The sequence below is a fragment of the Oryctolagus cuniculus genome, chromosome 6, assembly GCF_964237555.1.
Source record: "Oryctolagus cuniculus chromosome 6, mOryCun1.1, whole genome shotgun sequence".
NCBI classification, from domain to species: domain Eukaryota; kingdom Metazoa; phylum Chordata; class Mammalia; order Lagomorpha; family Leporidae; genus Oryctolagus; species Oryctolagus cuniculus.
The window spans coordinates 96392239-96418264 of record NC_091437.1 but is presented as its reverse complement, the minus strand read 5'-3'; the positions used below and the strand labels follow the sequence as shown (position 1 = coordinate 96418264).

The window sequence follows — 26026 nt, the reverse complement described above, 5'->3', positions numbered from 1 at the left end:
AAGATATCAACAATAAGCTAATGATATCAACTGATATAGTATTTGTCACTTCATCTAAAACTAAAAAATTTTTAAATATCCTGAAATCCTATAGCACATTATTAAATTAGTAGATATTTTCTAAAATTTTATGACAACCCCAAAAAATGTGATATTAGCAAAGAAGAGAAATTTTCTAAATTAAAATAGAAAGTTTAATTAACTTTACTAGAGAGAAGATGGAATTATTCTTGTACTTCTCTATGGAAATTTTAAAATCATTATGTAATCTAGAGCCAACTAAAGAGTATAAAGCTAAAAAAAGAGAAAAGAACATTACAATAATGAAAATATATTACTTTTCCTCATTTTGTGAAGTCTGTAATATGTCAGATTTCTGATAATTTGCAATCTGCCATAATTGATCTTTTTATTTTAAATAAATATTTACTTTCATAGCTTTGATGGACTGAATTGTATGTCCTCAAAATTTATACACTGAACTCCTAACCTCAATGTCACTACACAAGAGTACTTCAAAAACTTTATGAAAGGTAGAATTAAAACATAAGTTTATTTTGGCGAAAAAAATTTTGAAATCTATGCATAGGAACATTTGGAAATAAGGTATTTGAGAAGGTAATTAGGTTAAATTTGGTCATAATGCTAAGACTTTAATCTGATAGAACTAATGTCCTTATAAGAGGATGAAACACTAATGATAATTCTCTTCTCCCTGCTTCACTTCCTCTACCTATCTCTGTGTACAGATGTAAAGCCTGAGCATACAGTGAGAAGCCAGGCTGTCTACAACCCAATAAAACAAGTCTCACCAGAAACCAACCCTCTTTGCATTTTTAATCTCCAGAACTATGGGGAAATACATTTCTACTGTTTAAGTCACCCAGTCTGTGGTATTCTTTTATTATGGTAGCCCAAGAAAACTAACACAATACCTCATTTTGTTTCCATGATATTATATCATTTTTCTTAAATAGAATCTATTTAAATGTTTCTGTATTGTACCTCAGAAATTCAGACCCACCTTTGCTTTATCTTTCTCATGGACTATATAAATGCAAAAGATTAAGCTGCTGCTTGGATGCCCACGTCCCATATCAGAGTGCCAATTCAAGTTCCAGCTACTCCACTTCTGATCCAGCTTCCTGTTAATGCATACCCTAAAAGGCAGCAGGTAATCATTCAACTACTTGGGTCCCTGTCACCCACACAGTAGACCTGGATAGAGTTCCTAGCTCCTGGTTTTGGCCTAGCTCAGTCCCAGCCATCTGTTATAGGCATTTGGGGAGTGAGCCAGTTAATGGAAGAGCTTTATTTCTATCTCTGTCTCTATCTCTGTCACTCTTTCAAATAAATAAATCTTTATTAAAAAAAAGTAAAGCATATTAACTCCATCTACCTTCCACCTGACTTACAAGTCATTGACCTGTATTTTCATTCTCTTTTTCTTAACCATATAGTATTATTTTTGTTTTATTCAGTCAATGTTCATTTAGATTTACCCACTATTTTCTTTTTTATCTTTGTTCTTTTTCGCACCTAAGAACAGTTCTGTTCTGTCTGAAGCACATTATTGGGAATTTCCTTTAAAGGTAAAAAACTGTGGTATGGATTTTTCCTACCTAGTGTGCTTGCGAGATAATAGAATTCTTGAATATGTGAGTAGGTATCCCTCATCAATTTTGAAATCTTTTCATCCATTAACTTTTTTAACATTGCCTTTGTTCCATTCTCCCTTTTCTTTCCTTTGAGGAATGTACACAGATGTGTATTAGACTTCTCACCCTATCTTCCATGTCTCCTTATCTTTTTCATATTTTCTGTCTCTTAAGCTACAATCTAATTTCTTCTCACTTAGCATTGACTCACTCTTTGTGTAATCTGTTGAGTTTATTTCAGTTCTTAGGTGTTTTTAAATTCTCATAAATTCTACTTATTTCATTTTCAAATATAAACTCATTTTTATAGTTTCTTGTATCATATTTTCAAGTTCAATATTTACTTCTTTAAACATAATAGGATGATTGTTTTGTACTTTGTATCTGTTAATTTCCAAAATCTAAAGTCAGGGTTTTTTTTTCCTATTTTTGCTGGTTTTTACTCATTATATCTTATGTCTTTGGGAGCTATAAACTACTATTAACCATTCATTTTCCTTGGAAAACTAATTGTAAAAATTATCTGAGGCCTAAAATAAGGTGAATTCTTCCAGGAGAATTCTGGTTTCTGCCAGACACCTTTCGGTCTAGCACTTTAAACTATATTCACAGCTTGGTTTTTGTAAGTTTTTTGCTTTATTTTTTGGGTTAGCCAATAAGTATGAATTTTAGTTTCAAATCTTACTGTTGTAATTTTTCAGGGATCTCTTCTCCTGCTCTACTCAGCCTCAATGCAGCATTCCTAGCAGTCTCTTGAAAGTGGAGACTGACTTAGGTAACTTCATTCTCACTCAAGGAAGCATGCCTTTTGAAGTCCTAGTTTTATTGATTAGGATTTAATACCAGAGAAATACCTCCCCACCCCTGGAAGGACTCTCTTATTTTTGCCTTCTTTCATATCCTGAGAAATTATCAAAACAGAATCTCCTATTTATAAGGTTCAACAAAAACCCTCAGGGTATAAATGCTTTAGATTCCTATTTAATTATGCTGTATTCCCACTTTCATGCACATTTTGGTCTGGTATATCATATATTTCATGTTTAGGGAAGACTTTTAAAATATTCTAATATTATTAGATATTTTCAGTAAGAAAACTATAACAATTTGGCCCTTCAGTGAAAGAGTTGACTCAAATAACCCGTTTCCTATCTGCATTCTATCTTCTAAATATTTATTGATATTTCTAATCTGCTAATCTATTTTGCAATTTCTTTATCCTTCTATATGTATATTGTTTTCATTCTTTTATTCTCCTTTCAATGTGATTTCAAAATGAGCAGAAATAAAAGAATATTTTCACTGTGGTACAGTGACTTAACATACCACTTGGAATTCCTGCAATCCATATTGGAGGGTCTGGTTTGAATCCTGGCTACTCTGCATTTCCAATCCACCTTCCTGCTAATGTGGGTATGAGACAGATCATGATGGCCCAGGTACTTGGGTGCCTGCCACCCACAGGGAGATCCTGATAAGAGTTCTTGCTTCCTGGATCTGGCTGGCTGCTGCAGGTATTTGGGGAGTGAGTCAGCAAATGGAAGATCTCTTCTCCCTCCCCTCTCTCTCTCTTGCTCTATTTCAAGTAAATAATCTTTTAAAAAAGAATATGTTTAGTCTTCTGATGTATTTTACATAAACCTGATTCTTTTACATTTTAAGTAGATTTTTTGATTGTCAAATAAAACAGCTAATGCAGAAAATTGGAAAAGCATAAAGACAAAACAAATCATTAATAATCTTACTGACCAGAAGCAGCCATATTAAACATTTTCGCATATTTTCTTTCAGACATTTTCTATACAATTTCTTTGTATCCTTAAATGTATGTCAATAGTAAAGTTTATGCCTAAGTTTTACCATTGCTTTCCTATGTCAATAAAATTTTTTCTAAACATTTTCTATTAGATACCTATTTAATACTGTTTACAACAACTTTTTTTTTAATTTTTATTTATTTACCAAGTCTATTCTAAGACACTTTGGATCTTATTTTGTGCTACTTTTCACTCATCTCAACTTCTTAGTTCAAGAAGAAACTATAAGAATGAAACCATAATTTAAAGAGAGCCATGTATCATTTGAAATCATGCACAGATCTACCTATATAATATAGGCTGCTGTGAGCATCTAGGGAATTATCTAGTAGAGACAAGAACTCGCTGTTTCTCCTGCCCTACCTCCACTTTCTCTTTCTCTCTCTCTCTCTCTCTCTCTCTCTCTCCCACACACACACACACACACACACAGTACCTTTCAAATTATCAAAAACTAGATAAATAAAAATTTAACAATTAACATTTTATATTGACTTAAATTTGCTTGACCACACTCCAGAAAAATGCAGTGCTGAAGAATAAGTTGTGGACAGCTTTCCAGGTAGGTCTCAAACAGCATGCTCAAATCAGTCACTCTATCTATAACTTCTTTATGCACACCAATTTGTTCCTCCATGAAGTTACTAGTTTTGCAACTACGTTTTGTTTCTAACTTCTGCATATAACATGATACAGATCCCAACCCAAGAATTCTTTACATCACCAGGAAAAACAAGTCACATACACACATAGGTTCACTTTAGTGGCTTACTACCTGTCAAAGTATAGTCTACATTATAGAGGCTTACAGAAAATTGAGAATAGGGAGAGTTTAGGGTAATGGGCTGATCTCACAAGTGAGTGTAGCACTGGGTAAACGCCAGGAAAAATGACAATGTAGCCCTCAGATGAATCCAAATCTATGTGAAACCCTAGCAATTAATGGTAACTGTGACTTTTATATAGCAAATAAATGTTTGTATCTCAAATATCTATGAAAAGATGTCTTTTTAGGGGGAGGCAGATGGTACAGCAGTTAAGGCATTGCTTGGTATGCATGAATCCCATATCAGAGTGCCTGAGTTTCAGTCCTGGCTCCCTTTCTAATTCCTGCTAATATACATCCTAGGAGGAAGTAATGGTAGCTCACATACTTAGGTCCCTGCCGCCTACATGGAGATCTGGATTGGGTTTGGGCTTCTGACTTCCACCTAGCTCATCCACGGCTGTTGCAGACATTTCAGAAATGAACAAGCAAATGGAAGATTCATATTCTCTCTCTCTCTCTCTCTCTCTCTGTGTGTGTGTGTGTATTTCTGTCTTTCAAATAAATAAAAATTTTAAAAAGAAAGTCTTACACTGACTGAAATTCGTTTGACCTTGCTCCAGAAAGATGTAGAGCTGAAGAACAAGTTGAGGGCAGCCTTCCAGGTAGGTCTCAAACAGTCTGAGCATGCTCAAATCAGTCACTCTATCTATAACTTCTTTATGTAGATCAATTTGTTCTTCCATGAAGTTATTAGTTTTGCTGCTATATTTGAATGCTATATGGTAACCATTTTTCAGAGCAAACCAATACCTGTAAAGTAAACATGAACATGTCTTCAGTCATATATTCTTTAGAACATCTATGTTAATATACATAATTTTTTTGACAGGCAGAGTTAGACAGTGGGAGAAAGAAAGGTCTTCCTTCCATTGGTTCACCCCCAAATGACTGCTACAGTCGCCAATCCGAAGCCAGGAGCCAGGTGCTTCCTCCTGGTCTCCCATGCGGGTGTAGGGCCCAAACACTTGGGCCATCCTTCACTGCCTTCCCGGGCCACATCAGAGAGCTGGACTGGAAGAGGAGCAACCGGGACAGAATCTGGCATAATTTTTAAAAAATAATGTGTATAAGTATGGAATTTCTCCACATACTTGATTTCTAGTACACATTATTTGTGAATATCTCACAGTGGCTTTTAAGATTTGGATTTCATAAATTTTTATTGTGTGTTTGATGTACAGTTGTGTGCTAGGCCTGTTAAGTATACATAATCACAGTTTATTTTTATAATAATTATATGATGAATAGATATTTTCACTTCAAATATGGGAAAAACAAGACTGAAAACTGGAGAGCGATTAGCTGTATGTTACACAGAGAGTAAAAGGCAGGTCTAAGGTCCAAATTCAGATCTTACGTTTCCTAATCACCCCTTTCTGAATGACAAATTACAATATTCATTTTATGCATTTTGTATTACCTACAACACAGATATATATATATATATATTTCCATATGAGAACATCAATGTTAAAGTTGAGACTGAATCTTCTTTCAATTTAATCTAACAAACAAAAATTACTCCTTATATATAAGGTGCTAAGTTCTTTGACTATCACCATTCCAGAAAATATATAAAACCTCAAACACTTTCATCATATCCCCAGGTTTGATAATTTCCATTCAAGTTCAGCCTAGGTTCTCTGGGATTCCTGGCCCATCATGTGATCCTGACTCTATACCCATTTTAAGCAGCATCCACCAACCTCTGGACTATGGGGCCCATCCTAAAACCTCAACTGAAAGCAGAAACAAATCTTTTCTTTCCCTAGGAACCTCCTTTCAGATATTTTAGTTAAAAGTAACAAAAAGTAGACTAAATGTTCATCAAAACTATCTACACCTAAGCTTCCTCACATATTTTTTTCAAAAGGCAGTGATACATATTTTGTTTCAACCTACTCATTTTGCCACTGTTTCCCATTTCAGTAAATAGGCTGCTAACATTCACCATGTTGCTAAAACCAAAAATGATATAAATAATTTACAACTTCTCTCTTTTTCTCACAACCTATTAAAATGCTTTAAGGTTCTCTCAATTCTTGGTTCTGATTTCAAATATATGCAGGTTCTAAACATTTCTTACAATTTCCACAACTACCCTTCAGTATAAACAGCCAACTTTCTGTCCTGAATCATTTCAATAGCCTCATCACTGGTCTCTCTGATCCTACTTTTGTTCCCCATATAACCTATTCTCTACACAGCATTCAGGTTGAACCTTTTAAACATAATCCATGTGTCACTCTTCTGCTTAAAATGACCAGTTGATTTCTAGCAAACTTAGAATAAAAGCCAGTCTTTGCCACAACTTCCATGATTTGTCTCCCACAAACACTGCCACCAATTCTACTTCCATCTCATTCCTCTTACATTTCCAGTGTAACTACCTTGCTGTTTTTCCCAACTTTAAAGCCTTTAGCATTGCTATTCTCTTTGCCTGGAATCCTTCAAAACCCCAGATATGAGGATACTTCAAAAAGTTTGTAAAAAATGGATTTTAAGATAAGTTAAAAGTTTATTTTTGTGCAAAAAAATTTATATTCATGCATTGATTTTTTTAGATATGTATTTTCCATGAATTTTCTGAAGATCCCTTGTGTTTTGAAAGCTCCTTAACTTCTTCCACATCTCTACTCTGTTATCACTTCTTTCACCAAGGACTGCAAGACCACACCATCTAAAGCAATGTACTTGGGGCCAGAGCTGTGGTGCAGTAGGTTAATCCTCCAGCTGTAGTGCCGGCATCCCATATGGATGCTGGTTCTAGTCCCAGCTGCTCCTCTTCCAATCCAGCTTTCTTCTATGGCCTGGGAAAGCAGCAGAAGATAGCCTGAGTGCTTTGGGCCCCTGCACCTGCATGGGAGACCCGGAAGAGGCTCCTGGTTCCTGGCTTCGGATAGAACCAGATCCAGCTTTTGCAGCCATTTAGTGAGTGAACCAGCAGATGAAGACCTTTCTCTCTGTCTCTCCCTCTCACTGACTGTAACTCTACCTCTCAAATAAATAATAAATAAAATTTTTAAAAATAAGCAATGTACTCTATCATATTCTCATTATCCTGTTATTTTTCTGCATAGTGCTTATCAAACACTTGATATATTATTTTGATTTATCATATTTATCATCTTGAAATTATATAATCCATAGGAAATGAGGGACTTAGGTTCTGTTCATTGTTTCATTCTAAGCAACTAGAACAGTACCTAGTACATAGGACGTCCTCAAAAAAATTTATTTAATGACTAACTGAAAGATTATGACATGTTTTTCCAGAAACACAAAGCGATAGTAGATACAAAAAGACTTTAGAAGGTTGAAATTGGAGAGAGGAGGCAAGATGGCGGAATAGGAAGGGAGCACACTGATAGTCCGGGGAGAGATAGTTTAATAAAAGTGGAGATACTGCAGGTTCAAGGAAGAGTAGGGGAGGAAACAGCAGAAGAAACTCTTCCAGAACGCGTGATTCACAGCGGACCTGCGTGGAGAGCGTGGGAGCCCACAGTTCGGGACACCAGCGGCAGACTCAACACACCAGCGCTGGAACGCGAGTGAAACATAAAGAAAAGATCCTAAAATGTGCAAGAGAGAAACGTCAGATTACTCTCAGAGGATCTCCAATCAGACTCACAGCTGACTTCTCATCAGAAACTCTACAAGCTAGGAGGGAATGGCGAGATATAGCCCAGGTACTAAGAGAGAAAAACTGCCAGCCCAGAATATTATATCCTGCAAAGCTATCATTTGTGAATGAAGGTGAAATAAAGACTTTTCATAGCAAACAGAAATTGAAAGAATTTGTTGCCACTCGTCCAGCCCTGCAAAAGATGCTTAAAGATGTGTTACACACAGAAACACAGAAACACGGTCATCAATATGAAAGAAGGTAAAGGAAGGAAACCTCACAGCAAAAGATCACAGGGAATTCAAAGCATATATTAGAACTTATCTTTGGCAAATGGCAGGGCAAAGTTACCACTTATCATTAGTCACATTGAACGTGAATGGCCTGAACAGTCCAGTTAAAAGACACCGATTGGCTGATTGGGTTAAGGAACAAAACCCATCTATTTGCTGCTTACAAGAAACACATCTTTCCAACAAAGATCCATACAGCCTGAAAGTGAAAGGCTGGAAAAAGATATACCATGCCAACAGAAATGAAAAAAGAGCGGGCGTAGCCATCTTAATATCAGACACCATAAACTTTACCACAAAAACCGTTAAGAGAGACAAAGAGGGACACTACATAATGATTAAGGGATCAATTCAACAGGAAGATATAACAATTATCAATGTATATGCACCTAACTACAGGGCACCGGTTTATCTAAAAGATTTGTTAACGGACTTAAAGGGAGACTTAGACCCCAATACAATAGTACTGGGGGACTTCAATACTCCACTCTCAGAAATAGACAGATCAATAGGACAGAAGATCAACAAGGATACAGTAGATTTAAACAACACTATAGCCCAAATGGATCTAACAGATATATACAGAACTTTCAATCCTACAGCTAAAGATTTTACATTCTTCTCAGCAGTACATGGAACCTTCTCTAGGATTGACCACATACTAGGCCATAAAGCAAGTCTCAGCAAATTCAAAAGAATTAGAATCACACCATGCAGCTTCTCAGACCATAAAGGAATGAAGTTGGAAATTAGCAACTCAGGAATCCCTAGAGCATACGCAAACACATGGAGATTGAACAACATGCTCCTGAATGAACAATGGGTCATAGAAGAAATCAAAAGAGAAATCAGAAACTTTCTGGAAGTAAATGAGGATAACAGCACAACATACCAAAACTTATGGGATGCAGCAAAAGCAGTGTTAAGAGGAAAGTTTATATCAATAGGTGCCTACATCAAGAAATTGGAAAGGCACCAAATAGATGAGCTTTCAATTCACCTCGAGGATCTAGAAAACCTACAGCAAACCAGACCCAAATCTAGTAGGAGAAGAGAAATAATTAAAACCAGAGAAGAAATTAACAGGATTGAATCAAGAAAAACATTACAAAAAATCAGCCAAACGAGGAGCTGGTTTTTTGAAAAAATAAACAAAATTGACACCCCATTGGCCCAACTAACTAAAAAAAGAAGAGAAAAGACCCAAATCAATAAAATCAGAGATGAAAAAGGAAACGTAACAACAGACACCACAGAAATAAAAAGAATCATCAGAAATTACTACAAGGACTTGTATGCCAGCAAACAGGGAAACCTATCAGAAATGGATATATTCCTGGACACATGCAACCTACCTAAATTGAACCAGGAAGACATAGAAAACCTAAATAGACCCATAACTGAGACAGAAATTGAAACAGTAATAAAGGCCCTCCCAACAAAGAAAAGCCCAGGACCAGATGGATTCACTGCTGAATTCTACCAGACATTTAAAGAAGAACTAACTCCAATTCTTCTCAAACTATTCAGAACAATTGAAGAAGAGGGAATCCTCCCAAATTCTTTCTATGAAGCCAGCATCACCTTAATTCCTAAGCCGGAAAAAGATGCAGCACTGAAAGAGAATTACAGACCAATATCCCTGATGAACATAGATGCAAAAATCCTCAATAAAATTCTCGCCAATAGAATGCAACAACACATCAGAAAGATCATCCACCCAGACCAAGTGGGATTTATCCCTGGTATGCAGGGATGGTTTAATGTGCGCAAGACAATCAATGTGATACACCACATTAACAGACTGCAGAAGAAAAACCATATGATTATCTCAATAGACGCCGAGAAAGCATTTGATAAAATACAACACCCGTTCATGATGAAAACTCTAAGCAAACTGGGTTTGGAAGGAACATTCCTCAATACAATCAAAGCAATCTATGAAAAACCCAAAGCCAACATCCTATTGAATGGGGAAAAGTTGGAAGCATTTCCACTGAGATCTGGTACCAGACAGGGATGTCCACTCTCACCACTGCTATTCAATATAGTTCTGGAGGTTCTAGCCAGAGCTATTAGGCAAGAAAAAGAAATTAAAGGGATACAAATTGGGAAGGAAGAACTCAAACTATCCCTCTTTGCAGATGACATGATTCTGTATTTAGGGGACCCAAAGAACTCTACTAAGAGACTATTGGAACTCATAGAGGAGTTTGGCAAAGTAGCAGGGTATAAATTCAATGCACAAAAATCAACTGCCTTTGTATACACAGACAATGCCATGGCTGAGGAAGAACTTCTAAGATCAATCCCATTCACAATAGCTACAAAAACAATCAAATACCTTGGAATAAACTTAACCAAGGACGTTAAAGATCTCTACGATGAAAATTACAAAATCTTAAAGAAAGAAATAGAAGAGGATACCAAGAAATGGAAAAATCTTCCATGCTCATGGATTGGAAGAATCAATATCATCAAAATGTCCATTCTCCCAAAAGCCATTTATACATTCAATGCAATACCAATCAAGATACCGAAGACCTTATTCTCAGATCTGGAAAAAATGGTACTGAAATTTATATGGAGGCACAAGAGACCTGGAATAGCTAAAGCAATCTTGTACAACAAAAACAAAGCCGGAGGCATCACAATACCAGATTTCAGGACATACTACAGGGCAGTTGTAATCAAAACAGCATGGTACTGGTACAGAAACAGATGGATAGACCAATGGAACAGAATAGAAAAACCAGAAATCAACCCAAACATCTACAGCCAACTTATATTTGATCAAGGATCTAAAACTAATTCCTGGAGCAAGGACAGTCTATTCAATAAATGATGCTGGGAAAATTGGATTTCCACATGCAGAAGCATGAAGCAAGACCCCTACCTTTCACCTTACACAAAAATCCACTCAACATGGAATAAAGACCTAAATCTACGACCTGACACCATCAAGTTACTAGAGAACATTGGAGAAACCCTTCAAGATATTGGCACAGGCAAAGAATTTCTGGAAAAGACCCGGGAGGCACAGGCAGTCAAAGCCAAAATCAACTATTGGGATTGCATCAAATTGAGAAGTTTCTGTACTGCAAAAGAAACAGTCAGGAGAGTGAAGAGACAACCGACAGAATGGGAAAAAATATTTGCAAACTATGCAACTGATAAAGGGTTAATAACCAGAATCTACAAAGAGATCAAGAAACTCCACAAAAACAAAACCAACAACCCACTTAAGAGATGGGCCAAGGACCTCAATAGACATTTTTCAAAAGAGGAAATCCAAATGGCCAACAGGCACATGAAAAAATGTTCAAGGTCATTAGCAATCAGGGAAATGCAAATCAAAACCACAATGAGGTTTCACCTCACCCCGGTTAGAATGGCTCACATGCAGAAATCTACCAACAATAGATGCTGGCGAGGATGTGGGGGAAAAGGGACACTAACCCACTGTTGGTGGGAATGCAAACTGGTCAAGCCACTATGGAAGTCAGTCTGGAGATTCCTCAGACACCTGAAGATAACCCTACCGTTCGACCCAGCCATCCCACTCCTTGGAATTTACCCAAAGGAATTTAAATTGGCAAACAAAAAAGCGGTCTGCACCCTAATGTTTATTGCAGCTCAATTCACAATAGCCAAGACCTGGAACCAACCTAAATGCCCATCAACGGTAGACTGGATAAAGAAATTATGGGATATGTACTCTTTAGAATACTATACCGCAGTAAGAAACAACGAAATCCAGTCATTTGCAACAAAATGGAGGAATCTGGAACACATCATGCTGAGTGAAATAAGCCAGTCCCAAAGGGACAAATACCATATGTTCTCCCTGATCGGTGACAACTGACTGAACACCAAAAAGGAAACCTCCTGAAGTGAAATGGACACTATAGGAAACGGTGACTTGATCAGCATAGCCCTGACTGTTAATGAACAACGTAATACATTATCCCTCTTAGTAGTTTTTTTGTCTGTTCTACTTAATATGACTGGTTTAATTCTGTAATTAATACACAGTTATTCTTAAGTGTTGAAAATTAACTGAAATGTGATCCCTGTTAAACATAAGAGTGAGAATAAGAGAGAGAAGAGATGTATAATTTGGGACATGCTCGAGCTGACTTGCCCCAAATGGTAGAGTTAGAAACATACCAGGGGACTCCAATTTAATCCCATCAAGGTGGCATGTACCAATGCCATCTCACTAGTCCAAGTGATCAATTTCAGTTCACAATTGATCATAATGAAAGGACTAAGAGTCAAAGGGAGCACATAAACAAGGCTAGTACCTGCTAACACTAACCGATAGAATAAATAAAGGGGAGAGTGATCCAACATGGGAAGCGAGATACTCAGCAGACTCATAGAATGGCAGATGTCCTAAATAGCACTCTGGCCTCAGAATCAGCCCTAAAAGCATTTGGATCTGGCTGAAAAGCCCATGAGAGTATTTCAGGCATGGAAAGCCAAGACACTCTGGCAAAAGATCTCTGTGAGTGAGATCCCAGTGGAAAGAACAGGTCTTCAAAGAAGGAGGTACCTTTCTCTGAAGGGAGGAGAGAACCTCCACTTTGACTATGACCTTGTCTAAACAAGATAAGAATCGGAGAACTCAGAGGGCTTCCATAGCCTTGGAAACTCATGACTGGAGCATAGGGAGATTACTGATGCCATAGACAGGAGTGTCAATTGGTAAAGTCAACAACAGGAGTCACTGTGCACTTACTCCTCATGTAGGATCTCTGTCCTTAATGTGCTGTGCATTGAGATTTAATGCTATAACGAGTACTCAAACAATACATTTTACTTTGTGTTTCTATGGGGGTGCAAACTGTTGAAATCTTTACTTAATGCATACTAAACTGATCCTCTGTAAAAAAAAAAAAAAAAAAAAAAAAAAAAGAAAGAAAGAAATTATCAACTCCCAACTTGACTCTCACTGGGATTAAACATGACAATAGGTCTGATCTGATTTCATCATCATTTAAAAAAAAATCATCTATTATTTTTCACTTTATGTTTCTGTGTGGGAGCAAACTGTTGAAATCCTTACTTAATGTATACTAAGCTGATCTTCTGTATATTAAGATAATCGAAAATGAATCTTGATGTGAATGGAAGGGGAGAGGGAGTGGGAAAGGGGAGGGTTGTGGGTGGGAGGGACGGTATGGGGGGGAAGCCATTGTAATCCATAAATCGTACTTTGGAAATTTATATTCATTAAATAAAAGTTAAAAAAAATTAAAAAAAATCATGTGTAGTTGGTCACAAGGCCTAATTTGCAGTAATTATTGCTGTTTAATTTAACAATGCCTTGTTGCTTTGTATGCATTAACGTTTGGGTGTAAAGATTATGTGTCTATCCAACAGGGAGCCACAGTTTAAATTGACCAACCTAATGTTACAACTACTTTGAAGTGGCCAAATGTAAACTAAGACCTTAATTAATTAAAGTGGTGAATTTTTTATAATGTAGCATCAGTTCATTAAATTTGGATTGCCATGAACAAAAAAAGTCAACAAAAAGCAACCAGTCCAGTTGAGAAATGAGCAGAAGACTTTTAACAGACAGTTCTCAAAAGAAGAAATACAAATATGTGAAAAAATGTTCAACATCACTAGCCATCAGGGAAATGCAAACCAAAACCACAATGAGATATCACCTCACCCCTAAAATTCACAACAGAGAGAATAACAAATGCTGGTGAGGATGTGGACAATAGGGAACACGTATACACTGTTGGTGGAGATGTAAATTAGTGCAGCCACTGTGGAAAACAATACCAAGATTTCTTAAAAACTAGAAATAGAATGCTATATGATCCAGCAATCCCACTACTGGATACATACCTCAAAGACTTGAACACAGTATATCAAAGAGATACCTACTCCACCATGTTCACAGCAGCACTATTCATAATAGCCAAAATTTGGAATCAACCAAGATGTCCATCATCAGATAAACAGATAAAGAAAATGTGGTATAGAAACACTCAATGGAATATTATCCAAGTGTAAAAAAGAATAAAATTCTACCATTTGCAGCAAAATGGATGCACTAGAGGACATCGTGTCAAGTGAAATAAGTTGGACCTAGAAAGACAAATACCACATGCCTGCTTGGTATGTGAGATCTAAAATTTAAAAAAAAAAAGGGGGGGTGGGGAATGAAAGAAATGTCTGTATAAGTATTGCTATAAATTAGTTTGGTAAAACTCTGTTTTATACCTTTCTGAAACCAATGGTTAAGAATGTTATACCACTATAGTTTAATGATCTGTGATTATTTTAAAATTTACTGTATTTGGGTGAAATGGTCATTTTTCCACTTAATTATTATTTATTGCCATTATCTGTATTCCCACTAAACTAGGGTCTTTTTGCTTTCTACTTGTTAAACTTCTTATTTGGCAAGTATTAAGCCTTTTTACTGTAATGTAAATTTAAAATATGTTATCCCCAAAACTACAAAAAATAAAAGAAAGTAAGAAAGAAGAAAAGTGAGAGGGAAGGAAGAAGAAAGGGAATATTATTATATTCTTAGAATTGCATTTACAAATTACATTGAATCTATTAAAAATTAATTAAAAATTAAAATAAAGAGAAAAAATAAAAATCCATGAAAATGTATATTTTTAAATGTATAGGTTTCAAAAAATACTTGTACCAAATAAACATCTTTTAATTTTATTTCCATGAATTTTTAAAGCCCCTTCATATATTCATGTGTACCACATGATATTCTGATATGCATTATGAAATGAGTACCATATCAAACTAATGGACATACCTCATACAATGTGATGGCCCATTTTAGATGTCAACTTGACTGGGTTGAGGAATTCTAAAATTTAGAAAGCTAGCATAGCATTATTTTTGGATATGACTGTGAATTTGTTTCCAAAAGAAACAGAATTAAATCTGTAGGCTGAGTATGGAAGACCTATTCTTACCTCATGTGTAGGCACCATCCAATAAGTTGAATGAGTGAACTGAACAAAAATAGCAAAGGAAAAGCAAATAATCCCTTTCTTCTGGAACAGGAACATCTATCTTCTCCTACCTTTAACATCAGAACTCTAGGTTCTTCAGGCTTCAGATTCTTTGGGGTTTATCTGAACCAGTAGCTCCCAAGTTTCTCAGGCCTTTGGCCTTAGTCTGAGAGTTATACCACTGGCCCCTCTGGTTGTAAAGCCTTTTGTCTTAGACTGAACTACACTTCTGGTTTTCCAGGTTCTACAGCTTGCAGATAGCATATTATGGGATTTCTCAGACGCCATAATTGTATGAACCAATTCCCATAATAAATCCCTTCTCATAAATCTATCTATATGATTGGCCCTCTATATTCATGGGATTTACATGCATAGTTTCAATCAAGCATGGATAGAAAACATTATCAAAAATACTGCATATGTATTGAATATGTACAAACTTACTTTCTTATCAAAGGTACAAACTTTCCTATTCTCAAATCAGTATAGTATAACAGCTATTTACATATCACATTGTATTAAGTAAGATAAATAATCTAGAGATGATTTGTTTAAAATATGAGAGGATTAAGGACAGAGATCCTACATAAGGAGTAAGTGCACAGTGACTCCTGTTGTTGAATTTACAAATTGACACTCCTGTCTATGGCATCAGTAATCTCCCCATGCACCAGTCATGAGTTTCCAAGGCTATGGAAGCCCCTTGAGTTCTCTGACTCTTATCTTGTTTAGACAAGGTCATAGTCAAAGTGGAGGTTCTCTCCTCCCTTCAGAGAAAGGTACCTCCTTCTTTGAAGACCTGTTCTTTCCACTGGGATCTCACTCACAGAGATCTTTCATTTAGGTGGTGGGTTTTTTTTTTTTTTTTTTGCCAGAGTGTCTTGGCTTTCCATGCCTGAAATATTCTCATGGGCTTTTCAGCCAGATCCGAATGCTTTTAGGGCTGATTCTGAGGCCAGAGTGCTGTTTAGGACATCCGCCATTCTATGAGTCTGCTGAGTATCTCGCTTCCCATGTTGGATCACTCTCCCCTTTATTTATTCTATCGGTTAGTATTAGCAGGTACTAGCCTTGTTTATGTGCTCCCTTTGACTCTTAGTCCTTTCATTATGATCAACTGTGAACTGAAATTGATCACTTGGACTAGTGAGATGGCATTGGTACATGCCACCTTGATGGGATTAAATTGGAGTCCCCTGGTATGTTTCTAACTCTACCATTTGGGGCAAGTCAGCTTGAGCATGTCCCAAATTGTACATCTCTTCCCTCTCTTATTCCCACTCTTATGTTTAACAGGGATCAATGCTATAACAAGTACTCAAACAGTATATTTCACTTCGTGTTTCTATGGGGGTGCAAACTGTTGAAATCTTTACTTAATGTATACTAAACTGATCTCCTGTAAAGAAAAAAAAGAAGAATAAATGATCAATTCCCAACTTGACTCTCACTGGGATTAAACATGACAATAGGTCTGATCTGATTTCATCATCATTTAAAAAATCATCTATTATTTTTCACTTTATGTTTCTGTGTGGGAGCAAACTGTTGAAATCTTTACTTAATGTATACTAAACTGATCTTCTGTATATAAAGAGAATCAAAAATGAATCCTCATGTGAATGGAAGTGGAGAGGGAGTAGGAAAGGGGAGGGTTGCGGGTGGGAGGGACGTTATGGGGGGGGGGAGCCATTGTAATCCATAAGCCGTACTTTGGAAATTTATATTCATTAAATAAAAGTTAAAAAAATATGAGAGGATTGTGTAGTTTACATGCAAATACTATGCAGTGTTGGCATCCTATACGGGCACAGGTTCAAGTCCTGGCTATTCCACATCCAATCCCTGCTAATGCACCTGGGAAAGCAATGGAAGATGGGCCAATTGCCTGAGCTGCTACAGCCACTTGGGAGACCCAGAAGAAGCTCCTGGCTCCTAGCTCCTGGCTTTGGATTGGCCCAGCTCTGGCCTTTGCAGTCATTTGGGGAGTGAACCATCAGATGGAACTCTGACTTTCAATTAAATAAACAAATCTTGAAAAGAAAAGAGAGGGGAAGGGAGGGGAGAGGAGAGGAGGGGAAGGGAGGGGAGAGGAGAGGAGGGGAAGGGAGGGGAGGGGAGAAGAAGGGAGAGGAGGGAAAGGGAGGGGAGGGGAGAGGAGGGGAAGTGAGGAAGGGGAGGGGAAGGGAGAGGAGGGAAAGGGAGGAGGGGAGGGGAAGGGAAGGGAGGGGAGGGGAGGGGAAGGGAAGGGAAGGGAGGAGAAGAGAAGGGAGGGGAGGGGAGGGAGGGAGGAAGGGAGAAAAGAAAGAAAAGAAAGAAGGGAGGGAGGGAGGGAGGGAGGGAGAGAGAGAGAGGAGTTAACAGCGAGAGAGGGAGAGACAGAGAGGAGAGAGATCTTCCATCTGCTGGAAGGAGAAGGGAGGGGAGGAGAAGGAAAGGGAGGGGAGGGGAGGGGGGGAGGGGAGGAAAAGAAGCAGAGAAGAGACAAACAAAAGACAATAAAAACCTTTATTTTTCTTGTTCTTAACTGATCCACCAGATAACAAATAGTTTGTTCAAAATATTATTATTTCATTTTGTATAGTGGTGTGTACGTACACATGAAATGAATGACAGCAATGATACAAGGGAAGAAGGGATGAATTAGAATTATTTTGCTATTATAAGGTACTTGTTAATACTTGTGAAGCAGTACAGTATGATTGATGTGCTTTAAAAAAAGAAAACAGAATCATATGAGATACTCAAACAACCAAATAGCAGAAAAAGAGTGGACGACTACTACAAAGTTTGATGTTAGTATAGGAGTCCCCCAAGGACCATGTGTTAAAGGATTGGAATCCAAAATCTTGTGTTAATGATTAATATTAAGGGCTTAAGATTGGAAACTTAATCCAATTACTGTGTCTTTAGGTAGGATCTGAAGGAAGTGATTAGATTGGAATAGGTTACTGGGGTGGAGCCCCATGTTCAAGTCACCATGGTTTTATAAGAGGCTACACAGACATGGAAAAAGTTCCCTTTGTTTCTGCTTCCTGACTCGCCTTGTGATCCTTCCTCTGCATACATTCTACAATCCAGCACCTTCATCAGATCCCAGACTAAAAGAGCTGCACAATCTTGCACTTGTGAACCTCCAAAACTACAAGCTGAAATAAACCTCCTTTGTTCCTAAGTAGTTTCTCTCAGTTATTAATTATACTGATGAAGAACTGTATAAGATGACAAAAATAGGGAAGAAAAGAAGGGCAATGAATAGCAAATGATAAAAGATATGTTAGATAGTAATCCAAATATATCGCCCATATGAAAGACTTAGATGAAGCTCCTGGCTCGTGGCTTCGGATCAGCCTAGCTCTGGCCATTGAAGCCATTTGGGGAGTGAACCAATGGATGGAAGACCTTTCTCTCTGTCTCTCCCTCTCTTTGGAGCTCTCTCAAATAAATAAATAAAACCTTAAAAAAGAAATCTACTTTAAATATAATGACATATATAGATTAAAATTAAAAGACAATCAGAATTATAGACAAGTCATAAACTGGGAGAAACTATTTGTAAAAGACTTAATAAAGGGCTATTATCCAAAATATACAAATAGATACTAAAGTTCAACAGAAAACCAAACAACCCAGCTTAAAAAGAAGCAAAAGACCTTAACAGACACGTCATAAAAGAAGATATAGAAATATCAAGTAGGCATATGAAAATATGCTCCACATCATATCATTAAGTAAATATAAATTACAACAAGATACTACCACGTACCCATTAGAATGATCAAAATCTAGAACATTGCCAACACTAAATGCTGACCCGGATGTGGAACAATAGGAACTCTCATTCTTTGCTGAGGTAATGCAATATTGCCACTTCAGACGATACTTTGGCAGTTTATTATAAACCTAAATCTACTCCTAGCACATGATACAGCAATCATGCTCCTCAGTATATACTCAAACGATTGAAGACTTAGGTCCACACAAAAACTTGCATAAGAAATTTATAGCAGCTTTATTCATAATTGCCAAAATTTAGAAGCAACCAAGATGTCCTTCAGTAACTAAACTTTGATGCATGCAGAAAATGGAATTCAGCAAAAAAATAAATGAGTTATCAAGACATGAAAATATATGGAAGAACTTCAAATGCATATTACTAAGAGAAAGAAACCAAACTAAAAAGACTATAATCTATATGCTTTCAATTACATGATATTTTGAAAAGGCAAAACTATGAGAGACTTTAAGTCAGTTGTATCAGGAGTTAGCAAGGAGGGGAGAATGAATAGGTGGAATCCAGAGGATTTTCAGGGCAGTGAGTTATTCTGTATGATGCTATAATGGTAGATACATGTCATTACACATTTGTCAAAACCCGTAAGAAAGGACAACACAAAGAATGAAGCCTACTGTAAACTACAGACTTTAGGTGATAATGATGTGTTAACAATGATGTGTCAATTTACATTCATCAGTTCTAACTGATGTGGGATGTTTACAGTAGGGGACCCTGTGCATTGTGTGGGGATAAATGGTATACAGGCATTTTGTTCTGCTTAGTTTTTCTCTGAATCTAAAACTGCTCTAAAAGATAAAGTCTATTTAAAAATGGAAGAAAAACAGAATATATGACTTCAAGATATATGTAATAAAGCTATAGTAATCAATACAGTATGGTTTAATTATTTATAAATGACATGATTGGCTACAGAAAAATCCTAAAGAGTACACAAAAAAAGTTAATAGAATAAGTTAAAATAAAGTAATAGAATAAAAGATCAATATCTATAAAACAAATTCTATTTTCTCCAATAAACATTTAGAGACTAAAAGTAAATTCAATTTATATTATCAAAAAATGAAATACAGAAAATTATAATAAAACAAAAACAATATCTATACACTGACACTAAAAATACTACTGAAGGAAATTAAAGTCTAAAGAAATGAGAGTAAAACCTTGTTAGTAGATTAGAAGATAATACTATACTAAGATATCATTTAGAACTGTTTATTTATAGATCTGTATATTTTATTATATGTTAATAAAGCTCATGTGTTCAAAAATTAGTTAGAAATATTGCTGACACAGACTCCCCTTGAACAGCTTTGCGTCTCTGGAATGTATAACCTGTGTGGGCCAGGGAACTTCAAGTCATGAAGTTAAATGTAGAATCCATCTGAGAGGCCAGCACTGTGGCATAGCAGGTAAAGCCACTGCTTGCAGTGCCAGCACCCCATATGGGCACCAGTTCTAATCCCAGCTGCTCTACTTCTGATCCAGCTCTCTGCTACAGCCTGGGAAAGCAGTAGAAGATGGTCCAAGACGTTGGGCCCCTGCACCTGTGTGGGAGACCAGGCAGAAGCTCCTGGTTCCTGGCTTCGGATTGGCTCAGCTCTGGGCATCACAGCCATTTGGGGAGAATGGAAGACCTCTCTCTCTGTCTCTCTGTCTCTCTGTCTCTCTCTTAAAAAGAGAATCCACCTGAAAGAATCTCCAGGCAACTCCCTGGAACATACTTAAAACTGAGAGAGGGGTTGGTGAAGGTTTCACAAATAATTTTTCAAATGTAATAACCAGAACACAATCATTGTTACCAAGCACATATGAAAAGAAGACATTATGAGCACACACAATGAAAGCAGAGCCAGTAGTAACAAACCTGAAAAAGCTTCAGGTATTGGAATTATAAATAAAACATGCTAATGATTTACATGTTTAAAGATATAAATGACAAATATAAAGATGTCTGCAGGGCACAGGAAGCTATAAAAAGTAAAACTGTAGACTTGAAAAGAACCAAATAGAGACTTCTGAAAATAAAGCATAATAATCCAAATTTAAAACTTAGAGAGTGAACCGTTAACATCTTGACCACAGGTGAAAGAAAATGCTTATGAAATGACAGTTGTGAAAAATTAAACAGAATATACCACCAAGAGTCAAAAAAAGTAAAAACTTAGAAACGCTGCAGCAGAAGTTCAGCCTAGTAGTTATACCACCCATGTCTCACATCACAGTGCCTGGTTAAAGTCCTGGCTCCAGATCCTAACTCCAGCTTCCTACCAACGCAGACCCTGAAAGACAGCAGTAATGGCTCAACTGAGTTTCCACCACCTACACAGGAGATCTGGATTGTATTCCTAGCCATCAGCTTTAGTCCTGACCCAGTCCCAGCTACTGGGGGCGTTTGGGGAGTGAATCAACAAATAGGAACTCATATTTTCTCTCTTGTTCTCTTTCTGTCTCTCTCTCTCATTCTCTCTCTCTCTCTCTCTCTCTCTTTCACACACACACACACACACACACACACACTATTGATTCTGTTACTCAGGACAAGAGGTGGAAAATCTGGATTTTTCCCAGGCAAAGAACTCTTGTTAGAAAACAGAAATTAGCAGGGGCCGGCACTGTGGCTCAGCAGGTTAAAGCCCTGGCCTAAAGCGCCAGCATCCGATATGGGCGCTGGTTCTAGTCCCGGCTGCTCCTCTTCCGATCCGGCTCTCTGTGTTGTGCCCAGATCGTTAGATCCCCGCAGAGACCCCCAGAGAGTCGATCACACTGAACTGCAAAAGCAAGGTTTATTCGGGAGTACAAGCCGCGACAGGGACCCCATCCAACCAACCAGCACAGCAGAGGAAGGAGTGAGGCCTCGGTCTTTGTTAAGGAGAGTTTTTAAAGGGAAAAAAGGGCTATATCAGCAGGAAAAAAGAGTTACACACAGCATGGAAGCTTTGGGTACAGGGAGTTACTTTGTTTAGCAATCTCTACTGTGCTGTCCATGGCCTGGGAAAGCAGTAGAAGATGGCCCAAGTCCTTGGGTCCCTGCACCCACGTGGGAAACTGGAAGAAGCTCCTGGCTCCTGGTTTCGGATCAGCGCAGCTCTGGCCATTGCGGCCATCTGGGGAGTGAACTAGCAGATGGAAGACCTCTCTCTCTGCTCTACCTCTCTCTGTAACTCTGTCTTTCAAATAAATAAAATAAATCTTAAAAAAAATAGAAATTAGCATAAGTTTTAGAGGTCTGGGAGGATTGCAGACTGATGGATCTCAAACTCAGCCATTATTTCCCCTGAATGTTTGCCAGATTTTGAAACTTCATGCAGAGGATAGAGATTTACAGCTAAGCAGAATGTTTTGGAAAATCAAAGAGTTTCTTGAAGTCTTGTAGTACTAAGGAAATAAGACCTAGTATTTAGGACCTGTCAGGGTAAGAATGACCACACAAGGCTCTCAGTGCTCTGAAGGCTACATCCTAGCAACAGAGGAAACCAAAAGTACACAGTCCTTATTAAAAATGCCTGGTAGAGAAAAAGGAAAATAATATCATCCAGAAGCTCTGTAATTTTTATTTACAATGCCTGACAGCCAAAACTTACTACGTACATCAAGAGATGCTAAAATGTAAAATAATTTGGTTTTCTTCTATAATACCATTTATAACACAACCTTCAGGACCTTGAAGTTATCAGTTGAAATACCAAGGAAAATAATTCTGTAGATGTGAATATAATATTTATGGGTTTTAATTATATATGGAGAGGGAAAGGAGTTGGGAGTAAGAAGCAAATGCAATAAAATGGCAAATAACATAATATTTATCATATTTCTAAATTCTCAATAAAAGTAATTTTATCCTTAAGATAGCATAACTATATAATTCTCAATATTGCTCACATAGAAAACTCATCAAATCTTACTTATTACACATTTATTTACTTATCAATTCTTTTACTCAATTCCTTTAAATGTTTTTATCTTACTAAGAAAGTAAAGTTCCAAAACTCAAATACTAGCAGCCAAAGTACTTTCTTTCCAGCGTCTCTAAAACCAGTACACTTTTTTCTCATTTATATTTTGTTTCTTATATATTTTAACCTTAACAACTCTAGCTTTAAAAATATTCAAATTATATGAAAATACTTTGAAAACTACGTATCGCCAACTAATGTGATCCATGTTTATTATTACTATTAAAGACTACAAGAAAAGCTTAAAATTTAAAAAGAAAAAAAAACTTTTCACTTAGTGGCCATGAACTTGTTGCTCAGGATCAAATTAAATATTGACCTCTATGTTATCTATTAAAATATCCCAAATCAAAAATCTAACTAAAAAGTTACTTTACCCTCTTTTGTTTTCTTTAATACTTCTCTTTGCTTTTAACATATATATTACATAATTTAAAAGTCATACAAAATTAGAGAACCACAGAATTCTTAGGGCCTGTATAGATTCTGATTTCTTCAACTATAAAATAAGGTCTTAGACAACATGATTAGTAAGGTTTTTAGTTCCGTCTATGACTATACTAGCTAATTTTCATTTAGTTAAAACAGTAGTATGAGTATCTTTAAAAAAATTAGTATGCTCTCAGACTTGCAAGTAATAGGCGATATGCAGCCTTATTATAATAAAACTTAGATAAAAATCTCACAAGATAGAAGTAAGCCTTTTTCCTTATCAAAAAAGGAAGTACACATCAGAAAAAGTAAATTAAGTAGGTAAATTAAAACACTCCAGTGATGAACCTGGAAAATTCTGACTATACAGCAATGACTCAAATAAGCACTGATAGCAACAGGCAAATAACCTTTGTGCTACTCACAAATAGAGGACCTTTGTACATCTGACGATCCAGATATAGAAAGGTAGTTACTGTTTGTATAAAAGAAAAGCAGTGTTAATGATCAAAAGTGTACACTCACCTTGTAAAAACTCCCATTTGCAAGCAATGAAGTAGAAGAAAATAAGGTTGAGTTTCTTGACCTGCTTTCTTTAAATCAGCCTTGAACCAAGAATAACTAAAACACTGGACCACAAGTGTTCCAAAAAGCATAAAGCTCAATGTTAAAACACCAAAAATATATTGTTTTTCATGAAAAAATCTTACAGATACCCAGATGTCTACAATTAAATCAGTTATATAGATTATTATGCCAAGAACTGACATAATAAAATTGCATTTAGTGTATTTCATTATGTATCAGCTCAGTTCTTATATATCTACTTCTCTCCTCTCACACAAAAAGAAAACAAGAATGCTAGAACAAATATTAGTGCATCCTTTGTTATAGCACCAAATCTTAATTTCTGTTCCCTAAATCTATCTGGATAAGTATATATTATGAAATTGGAACACCAAAATCAAAATGACTAATTTTAACTTTCTTTTATAAATCTGTAATCCAGGTTCAAAGTTATAAGGCTTTGTTCAATCTTCTGTTTTACAATGATCTTCTTTACAGATAACACCTAAAATGAAACACGTATACAAATTTTTAAGAATCTTGAGTAAAATATTAACCCATAGACATGATTTTATAAAAGCTCTACTTCTTCAAAAAAAAATAAGATATTAACACTAAATACAGTTCTTACAGTCAAGGGAAAGTAAAGTCTTAGAAATATACTTACTAGTCGACAATTTCCTCTCAGACTCCAGTATTTTTTGTTTTAAAAACATAGCCTAGTCTCAAAGATAATTATGACAGGACTATTTATAGTGGGAAACCACTGGAAACCACCTAAATGTATCATCATAAGGAAATGGTAAAGTAAATAAAGGTAGATTCATAAAATGGAATATCACAAAGCTTCTAACATGTATTTAACAAAAGTAAAACAGCAGTGAAAGTTCTTCATGTATTTTTGATCCAGAAATTCTATCCAAAGATCTAGCTTCAGGAAATGGTGGTGTGTGTGTGTGTGTGTGTGTGTGTACACATATACTTTGTAGAGCCTTTTTATGATAGCAAAAACTGAAAACTACATAAATGGCAATTTAAAGGCCTAGTTCAATAAATTATGATACACTCATACTAAAGGATACACTTCAAAAACCTTTATAAGTAATTAAGTAACTCTGAACAGATTTCAGATGACCTCCAAGATGTATTAAGTGAAAAAAAAAAAGAATGCTAGAAAGACAAACACAACATTTATGAGTTTTAATTATATATGGAGAGAGGAAGGAGTTGAGAGTAAGAAGCAAATCCAACTCCAGTTATTTACTCTCTCTACTTCATATTTTTACAAGATACCTATACTAATGCGTTATTATACAATTTCTTAATAAAAAATCAATAGTAAATGATATTTAAGAAGAGTTATGACAGGAAGAAAATGTTCACACTACTAACAAAACCTAACGTTTAGTCGGAACTATGTACCAGAAACAGAGCTAAATGTTATATATTATATGCTCCAATTTAACTTTCAAATCCAATTTAGGATCTACACAGTACATAATGGATCCACTTTAATTATTTTTACCTAATTTATTCATTTGATAGAGAGAGAGAGAGAGAGAGAGAAGAGAAGAGGGAGAGAGAGGGGAGAAAGACCTTCCAGTTACAGGTTCACTTCCAAAATGGCCACAACAGCCAGCTGTGTACTAGGCTAAAGCCAGGCACCAGGAAATCCATCCAGATCTTCCACATGGGTGGCAGGGGCCCAGATACTTTGGCCATCTTTTGCTGCTTTCCCAGGTATGTTAGCAGGAAGCTGGATTGGAAATGGAGCAGCCAGACTCAAACCAGCACTCCAACATGGGATGTCAATGTTGCAACCAATGGCTTTGCCCACTGTATCACAATTCTGGCCCCAGAAAAATAATTTTAAAATCTGAATTTTTCCTATCTTTCAGGCCATGAATTTCCTTGTAGGAGATTTCTTATCTTAAAATGAAGGACATAAAGCCCAACACAGAGCGAGAATTTAGAAGAATAAGATTATATCAAGAAGTTTGATTCCATTGAATTAAGTAAATGTTAACTTAGACACTACCA

The 26026-nt window shown here is 36.5% G+C and overlaps 1 protein-coding gene across 2 annotated transcripts in view; it reads right to left on the bottom strand.

The window, feature by feature from the left end:
* XKR9 (XK related 9) overlaps nt 1-26026 on the bottom strand; it is a 35593-nt gene that overhangs the window by 4928 nt on the left and 4639 nt on the right. For both annotated transcript variants that reach the window (XM_002710465.5, XM_070075155.1), the window contains exons 3-4: nt 23945-24491; nt 4834-5054 (exon numbers count right to left, since the gene is read on the bottom strand). In XM_002710465.5, the coding sequence (XP_002710511.2) occupies nt 4834-5054; nt 23945-24216 (493 nt within the window). In that variant the 5' untranslated portion in view covers nt 24217-24491. The remainder of the gene's footprint in view (nt 1-4833; nt 5055-23944; nt 24492-26026) is intronic.